Raw genomic sequence first — 24,382 nt, forward strand, 5'->3', positions numbered from 1 at the left:
CCGTCTCTCCAGCTCTTTGATGAGGTGACACTTTCAGCCAAAGAGATGACCCATTTTATCAGCTTCATTTTTATAGTGTTCCAGTTCCAAGTTTGTCTGCTGTCATCATCACTTCCAATTTCACACACATTTAATCTGTATCATGCCTGAGTTCTCTATGCTGATGATTGGACAAAATAGCTATCATGACCTGAAAATGCATTTTCCGTTTAATAAAGAGCTGGAGAGACATGGAGAGTGGAGACTGTATTAAGTCCATTATTGATTCATTTCAAACATATTCATACAAATATAGATCTGACAATCACGCCTGGGCCCAACAGAATTCTTGAAGGTGCCTGATTTAGCTAACCTGACTCCGCCAGATGGGGCAGCAGAGAGTACACTGGGTTCCCCCCTCCTGCTCCCATCTGGGAACTCTCAGGCAGACTTGATGCCCGGCCACAAAACGGCCTAGCCAATCAGCAGCAGCTTCTAGCAGCTTCTAGCAGCAGCTTCTAGCTTCTAGCTGCTGCTGATTGGCCAGGCCGTTTTGTGGCCGGGCATCAAGTCTGCCTGAGAGTTCCCAGATGGGAGCAGGAGGGGGGAACCCAGTGTACTCTCTGCTGCCCCATCTGGCGGAGTCAGGTTATGATTTAGCTGCCCCAGTCCAGATAGACCTACAAGACAATGTGCATTGTATAATGTAGGACGGTCATTCCAGAATTGGAGGAGGCATGCACTCTTGAAAAACTACAGCTCTTGCATCAAAGATAGCCTACACTTATTTAATACACATTTTATTTGTTGTGGGAAGAAAATCACTATTTCTGATAATACCTTACTTATACATTATAGATTCTTAATTATGTACAAAACAAGCATAGCATCTTCATACACCTTAATTTTCTTCTTTCTGGAAAAGCAAAACAAGGGCTGGTTAGAAGTCATTCATTCATCATGATGAGTATTGTGTTCTCCAACTGTTCACAGTTGGTGCAGGGTCTAGCTCAGTGGTTCTCAACCTTTTCAGGGTGCAACCCCCAAAATAGGCATATTTGAACTGGGGAGTGGGGACCCCCACCCTACAGGGAATTACTTGGGATTGTAAGAGTTGAGGCATTACATTTAGTTTGCCTCGGTTCAACAAATTGTGAAAATAGCTGATCTATATTGTAGATCAGCTATTTTCATATTATTTCTTAAAATGTTTTTTTTTGTGGCTTTCACCTTTATTTTATACTTTTTATGGAGGGACAGACAGTAGGCTGACAGGAAATGGGGAGAGAGATGGGGGGAAGACATGCAGTAAGGGCCATTGGGATTGGGAGTCGAGCCCGCGGCACACTGCCAGGCTGGGTTGCCAGCCAAGGTGCCTGGACCATTGAGCCATGGCCCAGGCCAATGTCTTCTTTCTTAGGTAATATTTGACAATTTTACCAATGTTTGACCATTTTTATAGTATAGTTTGTTGATTACATTACTTTTGATGCAGTAATGGTCGTATTTTTATTGTACAATAGCGGTATTAAAAAGGCCTTAAAGGTCCTTAAATCGTAACTTTAGAAATGTGCAGATAACCAGCTGTATGCACTTCTACTGCATGTCGGTTTGTTTACTGCCGAGTGTGAAAACAATGTTGCACATTATAAGCAAATCATCTGCGGACCCCCTAAAATCCTTTGGGGACCCCCACCTGGGGGTCCTGACCCGCAGGTGGAGAACCACTGGTCTAGGTGAGAGCTGATTCGTTCATCTGTATGAAGTACTGTGGTCATCTACCTCCTCCATTTCTTCCTCCTTGTCAGTAGTCGTCAGTGGTCCCTCGGCTGTTTCATTCTGGTCCGCTAGAGCATTATCAGTGGCCCTGCTTGCCTGGGGCATGTCTACTTTCTGAGAATGCAGTCAACAAAGTACTTTTTGGTTAAGCATGAATCCAATGAGTCCTGCATTACCTGTTACCTATCCACTTCGTGCCTTAATGGCACATAAGGCCTTCACAGAGCCGCGCTTCCACTTTTCACGGTCAGCTGCTGCAGTGTCCTGCATTACTGTCTCCTTATAAGCCTGATTTATAACTAACAGTGTCCCTCGCTTGGGGAAAAAAAACTGTGTTTTCAAGCTGACAATGAGACTCTGAGAATAAACAAGGCATTAGTATTCTGCTGCTGTGTGCACAAGCCGTTGTACTTAGACATGCATGCTTAATCTTTGAGACAGGCACTACTGGCAGGATTAACCAGGTATGCCTCCTGTTGAAAGAAATGCTACTACTTGTACCCTGGGTGGGGGGGGGGGGGGGGGGGGACTCCAGTCAAGTAACTTTTATCTGGGGTTTAAGTGGCTAAAAGGCTCATTACAGAGATTGCTCAGATGTATGCTGATATTTGTCACCTCCTGCTCAGGATTATCTTCCTGGACTTTGTTCTGGATTTCTTCCGCCTCTTTCTGGTTTCCTGGATCAGAGCTGGTTGGCTCCAGAGGCTCATCTTCCTTGGCAACTCCTGTCTTTGTGGTCTCATCAGACCCCATGTTCTCCTCGTGGTGTGTCTGGAATGATGTTAGATAAGTTGCAGTTGAAGAAAAGCTACAGGCTAATTAAAGTGAGGAATTATTTCTTTGTGGGAAAGATTAATGACATCAGATTGAACTCCAGGCAGGGCCGGCTCCTGCTTACATTAAAGATCTACTGCATCCCTATGTCACATCTCATAGTACTCAAGCACAATTTTGCATGCTAAATGCATCATTCTCATGATCACACACTCACACCCGATATTAAAATAATCACTTTTTCTTGCTCCTGGTGATGATGAGGGGAGTTTGGTTTCTCTACATCCTGTGTGGCCGATACTGATGTGCCTGTGTTTCTCTCTGTCTCTCCAGTCTCCTCTTCCCCAGAGTGAGTCTCATCTGATTTGAGGCCTTCACGTTCTCGGCCAGAGGTTGAGTGGTCCACAGGGATGGAAGCAGCAGGTTCAACGCTTTCAGGTATCTAGTAAGACATCACACACGTTATGGGTCAATATGACCTCGACTTTCTGTCACGGCAAATTGAGTTGCCTGGCAACTGAGTTGCATGATTATGGTTAGCTGACTGAAAGTGGCTGCACTTCAATAAATTGATGTGTAAATTAAGGGGGTGCATACGTTGGTTAGACATACTAACAGTCCTACAGGCATTGGTTTGACAACACCGTTGTCCGCCGCCCCCCGACATGTGTGGCCGGTTAAAAAACTAACCTGTGGCTTCCCTGTGAGGTTAGGTTAGGGTTTGGGGTAGGGTGTCGGACTAATGCCTGTCGGACTGTTAGTATGTCGGACCAAACACATGCACCCGTGGGATTCGACTACCATAGATATAGATAGAACATACTGTAGTAGTGTACTATTGTGAACATGTGCAGTATTTCTTAATAAGCAAAAGGGGAATAATATACTCAGTGAAATGATGAGTGTTAATTTAACTGAGGGCGTGAGTAATTTTTACACAAAAAATATCTGCATGTCTTTAAATGTTCTGAGGAATTGAAAATGGAGGACCCTTATGTAAACAAGTCTTAGTGCTTTTTTCTGGTTTTATCCTCTTAGCCTAATTTGTATTGACCTGTACTTTCATTGAACTGTACCCATTCTACAGACTTTTAATAATCTTTTTAATCAATCAATCAGTTTCGGCAGAATCACCTTCATGTCTTGGTCTCGAGGGTCGGGGGACGGTGTTTTGTGTTTCTCTTGCTGTTCCTCTCGCTCGATTGGCTTGGAATCAGCGGCATCTTGACTGGAAGTTAATACTATGGGATCAGCAAGCTCAGGCTCAGCAGTTTCAGCTCTATCGCCACCACTATCAGTTTTCTGCTGAATAGTGAATGAAATAAAATTGGTTAATTTACAGTACAATGCTTAAACTTTTCTCTGCAGTATTCTAAAATGGTTTAGTCTCCTTGCAAATCTTTGATGGATACTGGGGTTTGTTTAGCAATATTTGTAGTATTATAGCAAGGTAAGTAGTACAAATCCAAAAACCCTAATCACCTTCTCAACTTGATCAGATTCAGCCTCTTTTTCTATCTCTTGGTCAGTGTTTGACTCTTCTGTTCTTTCACCAGGCATTTCTTCTTTAACTTCTGTGTTGAGGACCTCAGACGGGGCATTGTCAATATCCGCTGGATCCAGCCCAGTGGACCCGGTTGCATTGTCCACAACTTTAACCTAGAATACACCACATCCTTAAGCATTGGACATCTGTCATTTGATTACCATTCCCACACGGTGCCACACCATACTGTTGTACATACACTAGTACAAAAGCAAAACCTATATTGTTTGGTGTGGTGAACATTCTGCGAAAATAGCAGATAATAGCAGATCTACAAGCTCACCTGTCACTATGTGACACGTTGTGAGCTTATAGATATTGTCGGCAAACACAATTTGGTGTACAGGGGAAAAAGAGGGGGCCTAGTACTAGTACAAACACGAACACCTGTGGTTAAAAGGCTCATTACAGAGATTGCTCGGATTTATGCTGATATTTGTCACCTCCTGCTCAGGATTATCTTCCTGGACTTTGTTCTGGATTTCTTTCTGGTTTCCTGGATCAGAGCTGGTTGGCTCCACCGATCGCAGAGACTCATCTTCCTTGGCAACTCCCGTCTCTGTGGTATCCTCAGACCCCATGTGTGTCTGGAATGATGTTAAATAAATTGCAGTTCAAGAAAGGCTACAAGCTTTAAAGTGAGGAATTCTTTCTTTGTGGGCAAGATGAATTACATCAGATTGAACATCCTCTCCAGGCAGGCTCCTTCTTACATTAAAGATCTACTACATCCCTATGCATACACATTGTTCATGCTTTATTAAATCTGTGAAGCACTTTTTGATGTCAGCTCGCGAAAGGTGCTACAGATTGTACAGAAGTACAGTTACTTAGAGTATGTATATCTAGCTCAGCACTGGGGTGCTGGATAAATAGCCAGCTTGATATATCAAAAGTGAAATCTGCACAACAGTACAACAACACTATTTTGCACAATAAATGTCATGGGGCAGCATACTGTTGGACAGATTTGTATTGATTTATCGAGGTGTGCAGTAAATCCAATGTTTGCTCAACATACAATGAAAGGTGTAATTTAGCCCTGGGGAACAAAGCCCAGCTCTGTGAAGATTTTCCTATACCATATATATTTTCCTAAACTATCTCAGCTCTTGAAATTTGCTGTGCTTGCAGGCTCTTTGAATGTGTTAATAACAATACAGAATATTGTTAAACGAAACTACACTGCCACCAAACTAGTGGAGTTAATTTAAACAAAGCTATAAATGTGCAAAACAATACAAATAAAAAATGTTTTAAAAAGCCTTTACGTTAATAGTCTAAAATACACCTACACGTTGTGGCAGCAATGCCTTCATCACCCTGAGGTGTATTTTTTATTCTTGCTATGTATTAGCCAGACTATTAAACATAAGTCTTTTGGACTTTTCCACAAGAGTGCCTGAATAATGGTCTCATCCTTTCTGCATCAATGTCACCCAGTTGTAACAAGGAGCACTTGGGATTTTTACTCTAGCCAAACAGTAACAGATGTTCTCCCTTCTCTCTTTTTTTTCTACAAATCATGTCTGCCCAGCACTGCACTGCAGTAATCATTACCTGATTTTCGGGACTTTTACATTTGGGAGAAGATGGAGGAGGAGTTAAAATCTGTGTCTCTACTTTTGTGGCTGCATCCATGGCCTCTCTGATCTGCATCTGCTGCATCTCCTCGTTGTACAGCTTCTGCTGGTGCAAGTACGCCTCTTCTCTGGCTTTGACTTGTTCTTGCTCCAGTAGTGCCAAGTTGGCCTTTTTCTGAAACGCAAAAAAACATAAAAAATGCACACTTCATTACTGATGATCTGGTGTGTTTTCCGTTGTATCGTTTTTTTAAAGATTTTTAAATAAATTAAAACATGTGTTGTTACAGTATTGATGTTGATGCTGGCTGATTGGTTCATTCAAATTACAGAATTAAACTAACTATGTGATAATGGGTCATTCCCATTCATTATTTTCCAGTGGTGGAAAGTGCTAAAGTACAATTTTGGGGTATTTGTACTTCACTTGAGTATGTCAATTTTTCTGTACTTTTACTTCTATTTTACTACAATTCTTTGACACTTTAGTTACTACTAGTTACTTTGTAGATTTTGATTATTACAAAACATATACTTCAGCCACATTTCAGCCATTTGAAAATAGCTGATCTACAAGCTCACAATGCTTGATATTTTCAAAAGATCTTTATACATTTGAACTTTCTACGTTTGACACTTTAAGCACATTTTGATGCCAATACTACATTGCATTTCTACATTGCAGTATTGGTAATTTTACTTAAGTAAAATATGTGATTACACTATAGTGATATTTTTGTGGTGTAACGTTGTAACCAGTAACCACTATTATTTGTGTAATGCTGCCCCCATGTGGCAAGAGAACAGAAAGCAGCGTACCTTGGTCTGGTATTCAGTGTTTTCATTGTATCTGAGAATCCAATGAGCCAGATATTCAACGGGGTCTTTGGGTCGTAGTTCGGCCACCTCGGCAAGTCCTTCAGTGAGACATTTCCCGAGATGCATTTTTAAGTACTCTGAGTCCATCTTCTGTAACTGAATACAAATAATTTAGCACACGTACACGCGAAATGCAAAGTTTTACAAGCACTTGTAAAGATATAAACAGTGTCCTCAAGCTCAAAGCATAGGAAGTTAGGAACCTAAACAGATGACCAGCAATAGAAACCTCTTTCGTTGAGCGCCTAGCCCTGATGTGTTGTGTTTCTATGACAACGGTCGGTGTAACGTTCATTAAAGGTTCCACTTACCCTCATACGAATAAATAGTTCCGCCTTAAATTAAATGCACGCACACACGCGCACACACGAGAAACACACACACACCAATCTTTTTGTGAAATGTCACAAGTTCTCACAAACTTATGAATATGATAAGCGAGACATTCCCACTCTGATATTGATGGTGAGTGGGAGAAAGGTTTGACCAGGTTGACCACGCAAAAAGGGTGAAATGCTGGCGCAGGAGAAATGGTCAAATTAAAGGAATCTCCTGCAAAACGCAGGAGAAATGGTCAAATTAAAGGAATCTCCTGCAAAACGCAGGAAGGTTGGCACAACTTGGCAGGTATGCCCCCGATTACAACATGGCTTGTACAGATAGCTCAATGCGCCATGGGGTCCCGAGGACCCCAGTCCCCCACTTTGAGAACCACACAAGTTGTTTCAACTAAAGGAATACCGAACGAGGAGGAGGAGCTGGTGCAACAGCGCAACAGCTGGCTCTCTTTAGGTAGCCCATGTCCCATAGGCCGAATGGACAGTAGGCCGCGATGGGATTGTTTAGTTGGTTATTTGGAAAGTGGTTTAGGTTATTTTATTAGTTGTTTATTAGGTAACATCAAATATAGGCTGATTCAAAATGTACCAATATGCTACGTTTTCAGGTAATGAACCTAAAGAGATCATATAGTTTGTTGCTTGACAACAAACTAGCCAATCACGGAGTGAGCGTCCCTCCGGGCAATGGGATCTAGACGCTATCTTTTTTCCCCTTTTTTCTTTTTTCTTTAAATAATACTGTAAGAAGACGTCTCCACGTAGGGCCATAACAAACAGGTCTGAGAGGTAGACGGCATGAATGAAAAACGGGAATATACAATTACAATCTCAAACAGCCACAATTCAAGAAACGAGAATCAGTGTGAATTTGCTCAAGGATGTAAACTTACAATGAAAATACTTGCCCGACCACTGGTCAAAGAGCTTGGACTTTAAATCACTTCTTCAGGAAAACATTTTCTCGGGGTTGGGGGAACCTGAGATGAAGAGCGGAGTTTCAGACTTTTTAAGAGGTATAGTATAGCCAGTGCCACTTAAGTTATTTACCTTGATAGGTCGTACCAAGTCCAACCCAGTTAAATATCTATAGCCTAATTTAGATTCTCTGTATAAATACATTTCTCACCTGAGAATCTAACGCGTTTTATAAAGTATGAATGAGTAGGCCTATATGGTTTATCCATTATCAGCTTGCCCTGGACATAACATGCATCATCTTATTCTTATTGGAATGTTGAATGCAGATGTAGACAGATATGTATGCATGTGTCCGTATACAATGGCTAGGCTACCGTTTATCATGTTGTCCAGTTGTTAATTTGTCTAAGGTAGAATGGAGCATCTGAGTTAACATTGGTTATATCTCCAACAGGCTACCAGGGGGCGCTATCTCAAACAGCTAACATGCGCAACTGGCTGTTCTCCCGAAGTCCATCTACTGTGACTATTTGAGGTGAACAATATTCTTCATATTAATCAAACTTAAAAATAAAAAAAACTAACAGTAACTAAACTGAATGTCTATAGCCATAACACGTTGGTAAGTAAATTAGCCTCTAAAAATAAACAAAATAAAACCAACATTAGGCTACTTGGCTGCAGACACAAGAAAGTAAATTCTGCCAGAATTTATGACATTGCAATGAACACATTGCAATTTAACATTTTTCTACAATATTTCAACATATTTATTAATATTTTCCAAATAGTAGCCTACATGTTACAGTAACAAAATGTGGGAACTGGGAAGTGCAACAAGTGTGTTGAGATGCCCTGCTCTCCTACTGTGAAAGTCATCGGTATATGGCTGTGCTTTATTTATCATTATTCTGTGAAGTCTGAATGACTTGTCTAACTTGTCTTACTAATATTTTTGTAAAGGTGGAGAAAACATCTGGAGTTGTTTGTAGTGTCCAGGAGGAGAAACAGATCATCAATATGTCACTGTGGATGATCCTTCCTGCCAGTCTTCCTATTGTCACCATTACTGGAATATGGGTTGTGTAAGTATGATAATTGTTGCCCATTTCTTTGTGCATGCATTTTGCTTTTGTAGAGTAACCGATAATCAGTATTACAAAAACGATGTATTATTAATATTATATCGTTTTTTAAATGTGTCCACGTACTGTCCATTCTTTGACATGAAACAACACACCAAACGCAACCTGCACCAAAAGACAACCACAGCTTATTTTGGCTTAGTGGCAACTGGCAAGAACACAGCCATCAAACAAAAATGTTTGGTCAAACCATGTGACTTCCATTGGAAATGCATTGGGGTGGCCATTAAACACGGACAAGACACAAGACACGGATAAGACGTGTCTTTTAGGTGTGAATGAGGTCTGCTTGAGTTGGTATCCGGGGCTGCCCACTGCTCCTAAATCCTGATAGACGATCTACGAGCTTACAACGCAATCACAGCGCAACACATTGTCTGAGCTTGTAGATCAACTATCTTCGGTCTGTAACAGTGGCACGCAAATAAGTATAATCAGACATTTGCTTAGGAACTAAACTAAACTAACCATGGCTATAATTCAATAATTTAAAAGGATGGTCTCATTGGTCTCTCATGGTCTCTACTCTCTATAAACCTCTAACAGTGAAGATGCTATTCTGTGCACATTGATACTTTTGAGGAGAAACAAGTAATGTATTGCTATTCTGTAAAGTTGTGCAGGAGTACAGTCTAAAATTCCTTTTCCTAACTAGCAGTGGCTATGAATGTTTATTCACAGTTTCACACAGCTATTTCCTTCCAAGCACAAAGCAATAACGTTGGCTTGTTAGCATTACAACAACTTGAAATAGAGATAGTGCTTTTATTGTGGAAATGAGCAAGAGAAATACAGCATCTGTTGGTCAGCAGGTGGTGGGTTGACTCATAGGGGGGATATTTTAACACTGCAGTATTACAAGAAATATCTCTGACAGCAGGTAAAGCTGTATGTGAACACCCCACGGGCACGGACTGCAGGGGACAGGACATCGGCCCTGGCATTTGTGGTCTTCACTGGCCCAAAGACATTTTTTTATTACTTTTTCTTATTGTTTTGGCTCAGCCCTGGCACCATGACTGGCCAGCCCTCCTGCATATGCCAATATGTCCAATCCGGGCCTGACACACAAAATAGGAAAGGTGAAAAAAAGACGAATATTTATTTACTATGAAGGGGAGGCAATAAGATAGATTGCGGATGTGCCTATCATAATAATGAGATAAGACAAGGGAAGAGGAACGGAGAGAGCAACAGTCAAGTTTATGGTTTACTCTCCCACCAGCTGGGATTTGCTGGTGTTGGGCCAGAGGACTGCATGCCTGTGATCAGGTGGAATGCACAGCCTCAAGGCCAAAGACAGACACCTGCACCCTTTAAGTTGACTTTTACCTGACTTCAACTAACAGAAATAAAGTAATGTTAAGTCCCTATTCCAACAGTTACTTATTTAACCAGTAAAAACACATTGAGACTGTGTCTCTTTTACAAGTATTGCAACGTTTTCCATTTTCCTATAATGAAACTATTTGGGAAAAAAAGAGGGAGATTTTTTTATGCTGTAGTATCAGTGTCATAAAGTATTATGCATTGTAGACTAGATACACATTCTTTTTTTTTTTACTCAATGTTGATTACCTTTTCAAATTTCACACAGAAAAATAGGAGATGAACGAAAAATGTAAATACAAGATTAAGAATCAGACAGAAATAAAAACAAGACAAAAAGTGAATACAATGCAGTACGATACATTATTTCGCTGTTATACGACATACTGTACTTTACACAGTCAATATTTAAAGCTCAGAGCAGCAGAGGATTACAGTGTGTTGTGTTGGTTCAAAGACCAGTTTTCCAGTTTTTCTCCCTCATCTATCTTGGAGAGGATAATGCATGTTTGAACTGCTTTCCTCTCATCTGGTTGTCTCACTGAATATAGGAGTGTCATCTGCTCACCTGGAAACGTACTGACTACTGAGTGAGAGACTGTTTACATAAACCCCCTCTTCCCCTTTGAGCTGAGAAAACAGGCATTCTTGGAATCTATTGGGATGTCAAATCCAATCAGTCCATTGACCATATTCACAGTCACACAATGGCCATTTTGCTTTTACGTCTTATTCAGACCGGGGTGGTGAAGGGTTAGGGACGGGTTGATTTCTCATCATTGACCAGTGTCCCCCAGGCCAGGGGTCTACTTTTCCCTCTACACCAAATCTCTTAGCCGAAAATATGTAAGTGTTGTGTAGATCTGCTATTTTTGCAGAATGTTCAGCCCAGAATAGGGAAGCTAGTATGTAGTTAAAAATCACACCTGTGTGAACTGAGTGGTGCAAATCCCCCCCTCTCTATCTCTCTCTCTCTCTCATTAGCAGGCAACAGTGCAGCACTATCTCTCTCTCTCTGTTTCTGGCACAACAGCGCCACCTTTGGTACTCATTGGTACTGGTGCTCATTAACGTCACACACAAACATAGTTGAACGTCACGGACATTGCTGTTCCTTGGAGTGGTTGCACCACTCAAAAATATGACATTATAATCGCTTCAGCCTCAGCCTATACGTAGATTTGTGGGGGCATTTCTGCAATGAGCTGGGAGCTTCCTGATTTGCAGGGGCAGTTCTTTCCACTTTGACCCATTTGTTTTTTTACTCCATTCCTTTCACCTGGTTCCTGTATGCTTGGCTGCATCTCTCTTTCTCTTTTAACCAATTCTTTCCTCTAGTCTCCTCCCCCTTCCACCCTATTCTTTTTCACTCTCATGTCCCATTGTGTGACTGAGGTGACGGGTGACACTGTCTGATACTTCTCAACACTAAAGAATAATCCAAACCTTTGGGAAGTGGCCACTAGACATCATTATTTTCACACAAGACATGGGCTAAAATCCCCCAGTTGACAATTTGTTATGGCTGCACATGCCTCAATACCTGTTATTATGTGCCCGACAGGCATACCTGTAGAATATATAGCTTGGCTACCCAGTGAAGCTTTCCTTAAATGGCCACTGACTGAGAGGAAATAAATGGAAGGGGTTGTCTTGGGACTTGGGTAACAGTGACGTGTTAAAGTGGAGTATAGTAGATTTTACATATAGATTATTACTGTTGGTAATCTATCTGTCCTCAAACATCCTCAAATACTGTAAAATTGCTCAATAGTTGCATTTTAACTCTAGTCACCAACATGTCGCATAGCCAACCCTGAATAGATTTGATTGGTTTTCAGAGGCATGTCTGTTCACAGAAGTGAAAACACAACCTATTTTTGTTCACATGAAATAAAAAATCAATAGACTTGACCTGAATGGTTCCGCATTATCAATCAACACCGGTGATCAATAGTATGTTACACTGTCACATGTTTGAAGGTCCAGCTTTTGTACATTGACCAACATCAGCGCATTGTTTGTCTTTATCAATCTGTGATTGGGTCTTGTGAAGATAGTTTGGGTTACAATTAAACCAAACATCTAATGCTCAACTATGAGTGAATCCCTGGCCTGCAGAGATATTGGGCTTATGAGCATCAGGCAGTCTATTCTTCAACACCAGGGATTACATTTCTCAATGGAAGAGTATCACCTGGCTCCAAGCACCGACCACTGTAGATCTGCTAGCTATATTTTATTGACATACTGCAACTCTACCATAAAGATTGTTTAAAATAACATTTTATTTATTAAAGGACGACTTCACCCATTTCATATTCAACCTATCTTTATAGAATTGGTAGTCACTATTACTTATGATATTAAAATATGGTACAATTATGCTATAATCTGGGCCACTTTCAGACATGCATTGTATTGTAGAAGTTTTCCGTAGTTCAAACAGAGGGGCAAGACAAAAATGGTACCATATTAATATCATGAGAATTAGTGAGGACCAATTATATGAAGACAGGTTGAAAATGGGTGAAGCCGTCCATTAAATCCTGGAGTGCACCTTCAACTGCTTCATGACTTACTTGACTTATTCTATACTCCTAGGTGGAGCATACGGTTGCAATCACACTCTGCCAGCGGACTAAGTTTAGATGATGAGTTTAGCTAATGACAGATTTAGCCGTGAGGGAAAGAGGAAGAGGCAGCTAAAATACAGCCTGTGTGTCTTTTCAGAATATGTACTGTAGTGTATGAGCTATACAAGGTAACTGAAACTGACTCGTATGTGGGATGTGGAAGACTGCCACACAGAGCCTGGCCTGGGATCAATCACATTAACTGCCCTCGTGAAAACCTCAAGTGACAAATGCTTTCAGAATTCAAACAGACCCTTGATCAGTGACTGAAACAGGATTCCCTCTACCTGCATAACCTGCCTTGCAGCTTAGTATATTATAACAATGTTTTGTTGAGCACACAACACTAAATAAATATGGTGGGTGTAACTACAATGTGGAATGTGCTATACCATAGTTATACACATCAAATTGTCACCTGTGATTCTATCTCGCAAGTGAGACAACTGTTAACTGTTAAGCTCTTCAATTAATGATTCTGTTCTGTTATCTTGTCAGATATGCCATGGCCCTATACAACCAACATGTCTGCCCTGTGAATAACTGGTATGTATTCTATGCTTTCTGTCAGTATTGTAATATTGTTAATTTTTTATATATAAATGTCCGTCCGTGTGTCCGTCCGTCCGTCCGTCCGTGTACAGCTAATCTCCGGCACTGTTGTCCCGGCCGATGCCAAACTCTGCACACACACTCCCTTGATGCCAACCACCTCTGCCCCAAATGTGTCAGAACGAGGGGCACTTGTTCTAGTTCTTATAATGTTTTATGCTGTGTGACGGTCTTCTGACGCCTGGCCACTTCCGCTTTCACTACTGACAATATAAAAATCAGAGCCAAGACTAATCATTGCTGCCATTCAGACAATGTGCATTAATGGAGTACTGTCAATGAATAGGAGACTGACTGGATGTATAGGAGACTGACTGGATGTATAGGAGACTGACTGGATGTATAGGAGACTGACTGGATGTATAGGAGACTGACTGGATGTATATTTATTTACACCAAAAGTTCCTTTTCTAACAGTGAACCAAACTCCCAAGAAGTCTGTTTTCCATATTTGCAGTGCCTTCATTAATTTCTGGCTCTAAGAAGGGACCTTAACTATATTAATGAATACAAATTGAACTGGGAATATGAGAAACATAATCAGTGAATCACCATCATCAGTTAAACACCATAGCAATCTTTTACATTTTCATACACTGCTTAATCTAAATATTGGGAGTCATTCATGAAACTTAAAACTGATCAAGTAAATTGAGAGATAAATCAGGTACATTAAATCTGCTCAGTTTGATGGGGCGATTGTCAGCCATGATTAAACTCATCAAAATAATTTAGGATTCTAGGATTTAAATCTTGCCTGTCCTGCGGACAGGCAAGATTTAAATGTAAAAACCCACTAACTGATTACAATGAATTATTCATCTCCACACAGCAAAGGTTCGACAAAAGGCAGAAAAACAACTTTTTCCCAGGCGGTATGTTTGTTCAACACTGATTCAGGGAGAGAGGCAAATTGTGGCAGTGGTATAGTCCATCTTTTCTCAGCCTACAACAACACAGCCCCTCGCTAGACTTCCTGGGCAGCTCCCCAGTCAATACAGTGAGGCACCGCACAAGTGAGAGGGAAAGGAGAGGGGGGGGGGGGGGGGGGGTGACTGGAGGGAGAGGTTGAAGATGGGGAGTAGGCATTAAGAAAAGTGGCATGGATGGATGGACGCAGCAATGTCAAACTGACAAAGAGAGAAACGAGCTGAGAGAGGAAGAGTGCGAGGGAGGGAGGGATAGAGATTTGGAATACTGTAAATTGAGATGTTCTAGTAGGAAGGAATGCAAACAGAGTGCAGTTTAAATGAGAGGGGAATAGTAACGTGCAAGGGCAGCATCTACATTCAGTAAGGGAATGAATTGATTTATGTGGTAATTGGTATGTGAAAAGTAAACATGGATTAAAATCACCTGCAAGTCTCATCAATCCAAGTCTCCTCCTATCCACAGACCCACCCCAATAGAGACCCAAGTAAGCACTAAGCAGAAGCCAAAACAATTTATACAAATGTTTTGGCGATGTCATAGAAAGGAGGCTCCCTAATTCCTAATACATGCAGTGTGCCAGAGCTATCAGTTGGACTCTTATCAGGAGCTGTCTCCATCACTTAGACACCTGCGCAGAGTTTTCTGATTTTGACCTCCCTTACCTCACATCACATCCCTGTTCCATTTCTGCAGCCACAGTCAGGATGTTATAATGTATACTAATTCAAAGCAATGGTTATTTATTCAACTGTACTGAAGAATGGTATCTTTGTCATCTTCATAATAGAAAATAAAAAAGTATAGTTATGATACCGATACAGTACTATAGCTTAAAAAAGAAAGAAATAAACAGAAACAGAAAAGGTATGACAGAGTTTAATTACATCATTAGACATACAAAATGACCCAGAAACATTTCAGGTCAATTTACTACTGTCCTTTAAGTCAAATAAGAGCCATGATGATGTGTTAGGTGCAGGATTCTAATGCTGACACATTAACAGAGTTTTACTAAGTGAGTGTGTTTGCTTTGGCTGAACTCTGTTATAGAAATGCATGCTGCGATACAGAGGAGGCATTTAGTGCGTAGGCGTAGGGAGTCAAAATGTAGCCTCAAATGAGGGTAAACATGAGAGTTTTGTAGCACTTCAGAGAGGACACTAAATGTGCCAGATGGTCTGTGTAGAGCTCAAAGTAACCAATTTGTCCCCGTAAACCTCATTCCAACGCGTGTGTGTGTGTGTGTGTGTGTGTGTGTGTGTGTGTTCCCTTACAGGCATTATAATGAGTCATGTGAGGAGCAGCTTCCATTGCAGAGGGGTCCTGTATTATGCTGTACGCTGGACAATGTGCCGCTGATCAGGTTTGTGTCAAAGTTAAGACTTCATAGTATGCCACTGCAGTGCTACACAGTGTTTCCTCAGTGTTTTAACTGACTCAGAGGTAAATTAACTTTGATGTTTTTATTTTTACTTTCATTTATTGTTACTATACTGTACCCTATACCCTAACCCTAACGGTTTTACTTGAAGCAATGGGAACAATAGTTTCTCTTACTGAGGTAAAAGAATGGTAAAAATGTTTTCAGAGTTTCAGAGTTTCTGGGGCGGCAGTGGCTCAGGGGTATAGCCAGTAGAGTGGCTGGATGGCCCAGTTTGATCCCGGGCTCCCCCAGAGTTATGTGCTGGTTGTTGCCTTGCATGGTTTCCTCCACAATCTGTGCATCTATGTAAAGCGCATGCCGTTCCCCCATTGCTTTCACATTTTGCTGCATCCACCTTGATTGCGGAAATCCCATGAAATTATGGATTTCATTTGGACCAAACTGTCGGTTAGAAAGTTGGATACAGTGATTAACTGTTACACATGAAGCATTTTGGGAGCATACACACGCAGACAAAAAGTAATTTTGACCTGTCTATTTCCCATTTCTCTTGAAATTGCCAGCAGACCCGACTAAGCCTGGAATTTCCTCAATTTAGGGGCAAGGTAGCTTGGCCTTTGGTGTTGTCAGTTCTTTTTTGCCAGGGCAGCAAGGCAATCGAATAAAACAATGATTTTCAGTCCACAAAAAGAATGAGTTGAATTCGAGGGTAAGGAATAATTGTATTTTTACGATGTGCAACGAGTTTATCCATCTAGAAGAGGCTCTGACTGTTTGTATATATGTGTCTTTCTGTCTGCATGTGTTTTTCACATATGTTTTGAAATATGTCACTTTTATTTTATGATCAATGTCGACGGGGCTTTGATCAGGCTGAAACTTTGCCCACATTTGTGATAAATCATACTGTAGATATGTCATAGACTTCAATGGCAATTGATTTTTGGACATAACATACACACAAAGTCAGTTGTTGTAGCGGTTAGCATCACTCAAAAATAAATATATGAAATAAATACACAAATAAAAAGTTTATTTCACAAAGCCGGTCACACTGTAGGGGCACAGTGGCTATGGAATTCCTGCCCTGGTACTGTACATGCTATCTAAATCTTTCACATATTGAAACAATTTACACAAGCCTGCCAGCACAAACCTCACGGTAGTTTGTTCTTTTTCCACTGTGCCATATTGGTGCTGTCTATTTCAGCATTCTGTTCTTTTTCCCTGTCATTTTGTAATCATTTGTACAACATTTAGCTACAATTGCTTGGCTATTCTTGGCTTGGCCTTCTCTTTTGACTTTGAGAAGTTCACCCAGTCACAGATTTCTGGCACATCAAGATGAGTTTGATTGGAGGGTAAATGGTGCATTTATATAGCACCTTTATCAATGTGCATTACATTCACCAATTCACACACAGGCGGTCGAGGACACCATATGTGTCCTTCATACCAGACTCAGAATTGAACCCTGCACCTTTGGTTATTATGTGCACAGTGTTTCACTTGTCATTCTCATTTAAGAATTCAGAATCTCAACAAATACACTGGTGTCTAAAATCATATTGACAAGAGGCTGAGGAGAAAACGGTGAAATCAGCCATGTGGCACTGGGGCAGCTGCACACAGGGTATAAAGGCTGTGGCCGCAGGGCATATCATTTGAGGGGCGAAAACGGCGGCCATGGCCTTCATGGTCTTAATGGAATTCCTGCTCTGGACACTATCTTCCCATACCCTGAATATGAAGTAAGCGCAAAACATCCACAGTGTGAATATGGATAATGTGAGATATGCCCACACTTCACTTGTCCTGACTAGTAGACCGCCCTGCTGAGAGAGGATATGACCCATTCACCCCAACAGGAAAAGGGGCCTTTGTTTTGTTTCTCGAGAATCCTTGAAATGTCTTTGACATGTCACCACACTGAGGGGCTGTTATGTAAACAATAAATGCCTTCTTCAATGTGAAAAACGTTTACAAAACCGTGAACGGCAGCCTGTCCAAAATCCGACAGCCCATTATTTCGACGTCCCTAACTCTAACTAAGCCTAACTCTAACCTCAAGCTTGTGAGATGTCGGAATAATCATCATAATAATCATTGTATCATACACTAAATGGGTTAGAATTGCTCATGCCTGCATGCGCCCGCTGGCCTAGTGGTCCAGGCGCATGCCACATATAGGCTCTGGCCTGACAGCGTATCACGTGTTCGAGTCCCGTTCATGAATACCTTTGCTGCATGTCTCTCCCTTTCTCTCTCTCCCTCTTTCCTGTCTGTCTTCTCTGTAACTATCAATAAAGGCACAAAAGCCAAAAACAAATCTTTAAAAAAAGAAATAGCTCATGCATGTTATGGTTTGCATTTGAGATCCAGCTGAGTGGTCACGTTTTCATTGGCCTTTCTCAAGAGAAGGTTCCCAGCACTCATCTGTTTAAGGTGGCGTCCCTGCCAAACTCCTCCCCAGGGAAACATTTCCTGGACTTTATTTAGTGCCACAAGAACTAACTGTTGTCTTTCCATGAAACTTATTTTAAGGCATTTCTGCTATCTTATATTGTATAAAGTGGAGACATTTTTGGGGTTTTTCTGTTGAGCAACATCTTAACAAGGCTGTATGACAAAGTATATATTAGCAGTAGCGGGAGCTGGAGAGCACACCTATCTCTTCTTCTCTGCAATTATACTGTTACAATATCCACCTATATCAGGCCCCTTTTCCACCTAAGGGAATAGGGTAGTATAAGCGCAAATGTGCCCCACATCCTCTGCCAGTACAGTACCACTGGGAGACCACTGATCAAATAATAATATGGCTTATTCCGTATTCCCCTAAGGCCATTAAGCCATCAAGATGTTCCACATTACACACTGATTTTATGATTTTCTATTCCCTTCTCTCTTGTTTCCATTGCAGTAAGTGTGGAACACTGCCCCCCGAGAGTTGCTTTTTCAGCCTCATATGCAGTACTGGATCCTTTATAGGTAAGTACACATATGCCAGAAATGGCTACATTCGTATTAACCCAACGTATGCAGCACAGGTGGCAAGTCCTCAAACTTATAGTTTGGAATTTCTGGTATCATTTCAGAGCTCCAATTTTCCCAGCCCTGAGCACGACTACCATTGTAGAAAGCCATTGTGATCAATGGCTGGATCATTATAAAAGTCTTTGTTTACGTTTCAGCACATGTGAATGCATCTTTAATTATGCATGTGTTTGTGTTTGTATCATCTGTATGGATTCCTGCAGGCATCCATGTTTTAGTTTTTCCAGATTGTAACATTCTCGTGGGTTGGATTGTTGTAGTTGTAAAAAGGAGATCCAAGTTGTCTTGAATGCAGCATAATTTGTGGGTGCATAAATGCTACCGCTAGACATTGTGCTCTACTGTATATCAATGGTTCCCAAACTTTTTCATGTCAAGGACCCCCAAAATGATGCTCATTAGCCTGCAGACCCCCCATTTCAAAATATATGCCAAGGACCCCCATAAAAGTTTTGCGTCTCTATCAGTGATTTTCAACCATTTTAATTTCAAGGGCCCCCGGTTTGACCTGAATTAGCCTACGGCCCCCCATTTAACCCATTTTGACCTGAGATCAGATTCTAAAAATGTCTTCTACATCCTGACAGTTTTATGAAAAAGCTATGTTTCTATGTCAGTCGTTCTTCGATTTTTCAAAAATAGCAGACCTACAAGCTTGTAGATCTGCTATTTTTCTATAGCTAAAGCATAACATAATGCTAACACCAAAAGGGGTTCCCGCCCAAAATGGGTTAATGGCATTTCTATCACTGGGACCCCAATGTATATTGTAAAATCAAAGGTAATTTAACTCTGAGAGTGTACAAATGGAACCAAATGGAGCCGTTTGGTTCCATTTGTACACTCTCAGAGTTACAGACCCATAAGGGTCCATTTGGTTCCATTTGTACACTCTCAGAGTTACAGACCCATAAGGGTCCATTTGGTTCATAACTATCATTTAGCTGGGGACCCCCTGGAACTCCCTCAAGGACCCCCCCCACTTTGGGAACCACTGCTCTATAGTACATTCACCTAGTCCTACGGACGGTGCCATCGCCATGTCTGGTGCTGTTCCTGGTTGAATGTGTGCATTTAAGACTTCAGCCTTGTTTTTCCAGCTGTGGCAGTGGTTGCAGCCAGGTCCCTGTGATCCACATAATCCACCGCCGGGCCCCCTTTCAACTTTTTTTTTCCTTAAACGCGACATGGATGCGTTCCAGGTCTCAATGGATTAAATGCACCCTTATGTGTGCCTCCCATGAACTAAAAGCAACAGCCTGGCTGACCACACGGGTAACTACTGCAGAGCCTGCTGGCTCTCAGGAAAGGTCCATTTGTGCCAAAACGACAAAACTGCTGTGTTGATCCAGGGTCTGTTGGTTAGGTTTTTATTTATTTAGAATTCACTTTACAAAACTCTTTCAGCATTGCCGGAATTTACTCTTCAGCACAAATAAATATGGTATGCATTATGTATGTATGCATTAGGTATGGCCCTATGGTTAGGCTATTGACATTTAACAATGCAATAGACTCTATTTTGACTCTATTTATAGAACCCATTTTCATACACATATACTCTATTGAATAGAGCAGGGGTGGGCAACTGGCGGCCCGGGGGCCACATGTGGCCCCCACAGGTTAATGTCAGAATACTGATATAATATTGGTTTCAGCTGTTACAATTCCACAACATGCAAACATGACCTGCTTTAATTACTTCAGTCTAAATTAGTAGCTCATTGCTCAACACAAGTATAATTAAAGGCATTTGAAATTACATAAAAATGTTAATTTTCAGGATTCCAATTCAAAAATAGCAAAAAATAATTCAAGATTTCAATTCGAATATAGGAAAAAATAGCCGATCTACAAGCTCAAAACGCGTCGCAGCGCGATGCGTTTTGAGCTTGTAGATCGGCTATTTTTGCGACAACAGTAATATGGCCCTAGGGAGTGAGTGGCCCTAGGGAGTGAGTGTGGAAATATAGTGGCCCTCTCCATCGTCAAAGTTGCCCACCCCTGGAATAGAGTATATGTGTATGAAAATGGGTTCTATTATACCCTCACCTTTTGCACATATTCTGCCATTTTCAATTGTATGTATTCCCAAAATGGTACGATCAGGGTTGCAAATCTTTTGTCATTTAAACGTGTTCCTTACCGTTGTCAGAGACACAGGTTTAATCAAAGTGATAATTACATAACAGTACTATTATGGTGCAGTACACTTAATGCCCCCCATGGATCATTTAGTTTGTTTGAACAGTGCTTTCTGACATTGTCATGTAGAGGTTCAGAGGAACTGGGGTTGAATGGAACAGCTGGCGATCACGTACAACAATCACCCAACAAACACTGAAACAAAAGAAGAGGTCGTTACGGTTTACAATTTATGCATTTATCAGACTCTTATCCAGAGCGACAAAGTGATTTAGTGGTGTTTTAAAACATTGAACTGTCCACTGCAGAATTGAGGTTAGCAGTGTGTGCCTGAACTCTGAAGTATCACTTACTGTGCACAATGTATCTGTTGTTTGTCATTCATTCCATGTGAGGGCCGAGTACGGTACATCTCACCAGGGTACACCTGTTAGTTATAGGTTTTCAGAGGAAACCTCTGGGCAGGAACCCCTTTTGGTGTTAGCATTATGTTATGCTTTAGCTATTGAAAAATAGCAGATCTACAAGCTCATAGCGCGCCACCGAGTGGCGCGCTACGAGCTTGTAGGTCTGCTATTTTTGAAAAATCGAAGAACGACTGACATAGAAACATAGCTTTTTCAGAAAGCTGTCAGGATGTAGAAGACATTTTTAGAATCTGATCTCAGGTCAAAATGGGTTAACCTGTATCTCTTGAGTTGCTTTCTGTGTGCGTCACTTACCTCACAACTTTGCTGTTAACACCCAGTGAGTGTGTTCAAACAACCAAGACATTATTTCAAACAGATCCAGGCAATGTTTATAGTGTAATACACAGATAGTTAATTTGAAATATCTATTCATTCCATCCTTTTAAAACGTTTATCTATTTGTCAGGCATTATCATGTACTCATCATTTATCACTGGGAAGTAATTTGGCAACTTAAAGAAAAGTATGTGAAATTTATAGTTTTGACCCTGAGCATTGTGGCAAACACAGGGAGTGGTGTCATCAATTCCTGGTTGACCTGCTGTTAATTCGGGGATAAAGGTCAGATGTCAACGCAAGTACAAGGTCACATTTACTGAAATCTAGACATGAAGCCCCCATATTTGTTTCCAAAAAGTGATTTTGTGTGTTGTACTTTCTTGAAGCGTTTGAGGCGTGCACACATGAGAATCCTTGGAAATGTCCCCTGTGACTTCAAAGGTCTCCCTCTCTTATTTCCCACCCTCACAAACAATGCTTAGTTTATACAGCGCTTGTGATACAGTTTGTTTTACTCTGAGGTGTGGCGCGAGCTGAGACCAAAAGAATGATAATGGTCGGAACCCCGCAGACCACAACAGTGGCGTTTCCAGGAATTACATTTTGGGCAGGCAAGAATTACATTTTGGACAGGCAAGATGTGTTAATTGTCGTCTCCCCGCGCACAATCGTAGCACTAAAGGTTTTCAAAGAGATATACCTGCCAGACAAGTAGTATACAAAGGCTGAAAGGCTTGCATTTACATTCCAATGGTGATTGAGGGTCGCGCTCTACCGCAACGGCCAATCAGCTGTCCATTAATAGTTCTCACGTCTTGTTTTTGTCATCTTTTTTTCTCATTGTATGGATTTTGGCCAGGCCAGAAATGGATTTGGACAGGCGGACGCCTGCCCTCGCCTTATTGTAGATACGGCCTCTGGACCACAAAGTAGACCTGTAGTGAGTCCCAAATTGGCCATCGTTCCTTTTTTTTGCTCTATTGACAATGTGAACACTAGAACACGGATTCTCGCTAGATGTGAACAGCTTGTGCATCACTTTAAGAGTTGTGGGAGAATGGCATGCTGCTCTTGGAAGTGTTTGGAGAAGCTGCTCCAAAGTTTGATGCGCCTGTTTGGTAAACAGTCACTTCTCAATATCAGTTCTCTGCAACGTCATCCTGCCACGTTTTTGCACCAGCCATGCTTTTCTGTCATAAAAACCTCCTATACTGGGGGTTTCAAGCAAGGGAGTAAATGGGGATGAGGACCGCTGATCTCACTGCAGTTTGATGTTGATGTTGAGTATGTCCTTTTTGGTGTACATGTTACTGACTGAGTGATTCATTCATCCGTAACAGTAATTGGTGACAATGGGAACCGCCGAATATTTATATACACATTGAGGATGGCCAATGTGCTTGACGATGTAGCAAACGATTGACAGAATATTGCATTCTCTCTTTCTCTCTCTTTCTCTCTCCTTTCACCTGTCGATCCAGTGATGCTGATTGGCTTGCTGCGCTATGCCCACGTCATAGAGAAGCACCAGAACTGTGTTCTGAACACGGCAGGCCTCTCCATGGCCTGGATCTGTGCTGCAGGACTCCTCATGGTGGGAAACTTCCAGGTAAGACAGACAGGGAGGCTTTCATTTAATGCTGCATGTGTGGCTATTATGTACACTGAGTATCCTCCTCACCCTGAAGTTGCCATTTTCAACTGCACCCTCCCGCCTGTAATGGAGCAAGATGTTCCACAATAACATGGCCAATGTCATTGGACAGTAAAATAAGCAATAGGTTCTCATTACAATGTAAACATTAAAATATATAGATCATCTGTGGCCCTTTTGTTTTACAGCCTGCTATTTTTTGGGGGAAAAGGGGCACTTTGAGTCAAAAGGGCAGTGGCTCAAGACCCCCCCCCCCCCCCCACCCCCCCTGCACGTGCCTTCCTGCTTTGTCGCAGGCAGTAATGCACGGAATGTAAACAGCAGCATGTGGCTTCCCTGGACGCACGTGCAGTAACATAATGGATACTCGCAATACGGCTCTGTATCAAATGTCAATTTCTATAGCCTACATCTTCGTATCAACAGCCTTAATCGCCCACTTAACAAACAAAAAATCACACCCGTGTGAACTGAGTGGTGCAAGGTCTTATATAGCCTGATCAGCTGTGGTCTGACGTAATGTCAGTGACCATAGTAACCATGCTCATTATTTTGGGCCCCACGTACAGGTACACACAAACACGGATACAGACAAAGCTGGTTGTTGGAAAACATCTGTGATGTCAGTGACGTCACATACTAACCATAGCAACCATGCTCGTTTTTTTGGTTGCTAACCATAGCAACCATGCTCGTTTTTTTGGTACGAACAAACACGGGTACACGGGTACAAAGCCAGTTGTTGGAGTGGTTTGCACCACTCAAAAACAAAACAAGAGGACGCTTGTATTGGAAGGCCCGTTTATATGTGCTTTTTTAACGCCACCCCCCATGCTATTAGAGGATTTACAGCAGTTTCAAATTTGGTACAATGCAGAGATGTCGTCATTAAATCATAATCTCTGAGTGGAAGAATGTTAGAGGGCAGGAAAAAAAAGC

General features: G+C 41.5%; 2 protein-coding genes across 2 annotated transcripts in view; one reads left to right on the plus strand and one right to left on the minus strand.

Annotated features, from left to right (window-relative positions):
• Positions 1-818: 818 nt before the first annotated feature.
• dydc2 (DPY30 domain containing 2) lies at positions 819-6,811 on the minus strand. Its single transcript, XM_079492204.1, has 10 exons — positions 6,770-6,811; positions 6,481-6,636; positions 5,639-5,836; positions 4,522-4,665; positions 4,015-4,191; positions 3,667-3,837; positions 2,771-2,974; positions 2,374-2,529; positions 1,762-1,872; positions 819-895 (listed from the first exon to the last, which is right to left on the minus strand). The coding sequence occupies exons 2-10, from the start codon at positions 6,625-6,627 to the stop codon at positions 881-883; spliced, it is 1,323 nt and encodes a 440-aa protein (XP_079348330.1). The 5' UTR covers positions 6,628-6,636; positions 6,770-6,811; the 3' UTR covers positions 819-880.
• An 877-nt stretch (positions 6,812-7,688) lies between these two features.
• Positions 7,689-24,382, plus strand: part of LOC306914963 (transmembrane protein 150A-like) — a 22,461-nt gene continuing 5,767 nt past the window's right edge. The window contains exons 1-7 of the mRNA XM_079492205.1: positions 7,689-7,894; positions 8,254-8,334; positions 8,763-8,884; positions 13,408-13,455; positions 15,731-15,817; positions 18,762-18,829; positions 23,271-23,398. Of these exons, the coding sequence (XP_079348331.1) occupies positions 8,820-8,884; positions 13,408-13,455; positions 15,731-15,817; positions 18,762-18,829; positions 23,271-23,398 (396 nt within the window). The 5' untranslated portion in view covers positions 7,689-7,894; positions 8,254-8,334; positions 8,763-8,819. The remainder of the gene's footprint in view (positions 7,895-8,253; positions 8,335-8,762; positions 8,885-13,407; positions 13,456-15,730; positions 15,818-18,761; positions 18,830-23,270; positions 23,399-24,382) is intronic.

This window comes from Electrona antarctica, assembly GCF_951216825.1.
Source record: "Electrona antarctica genome assembly, chromosome: 22".
NCBI classification, from domain to species: Eukaryota; Metazoa; Chordata; class Actinopteri; order Myctophiformes; family Myctophidae; genus Electrona; species Electrona antarctica.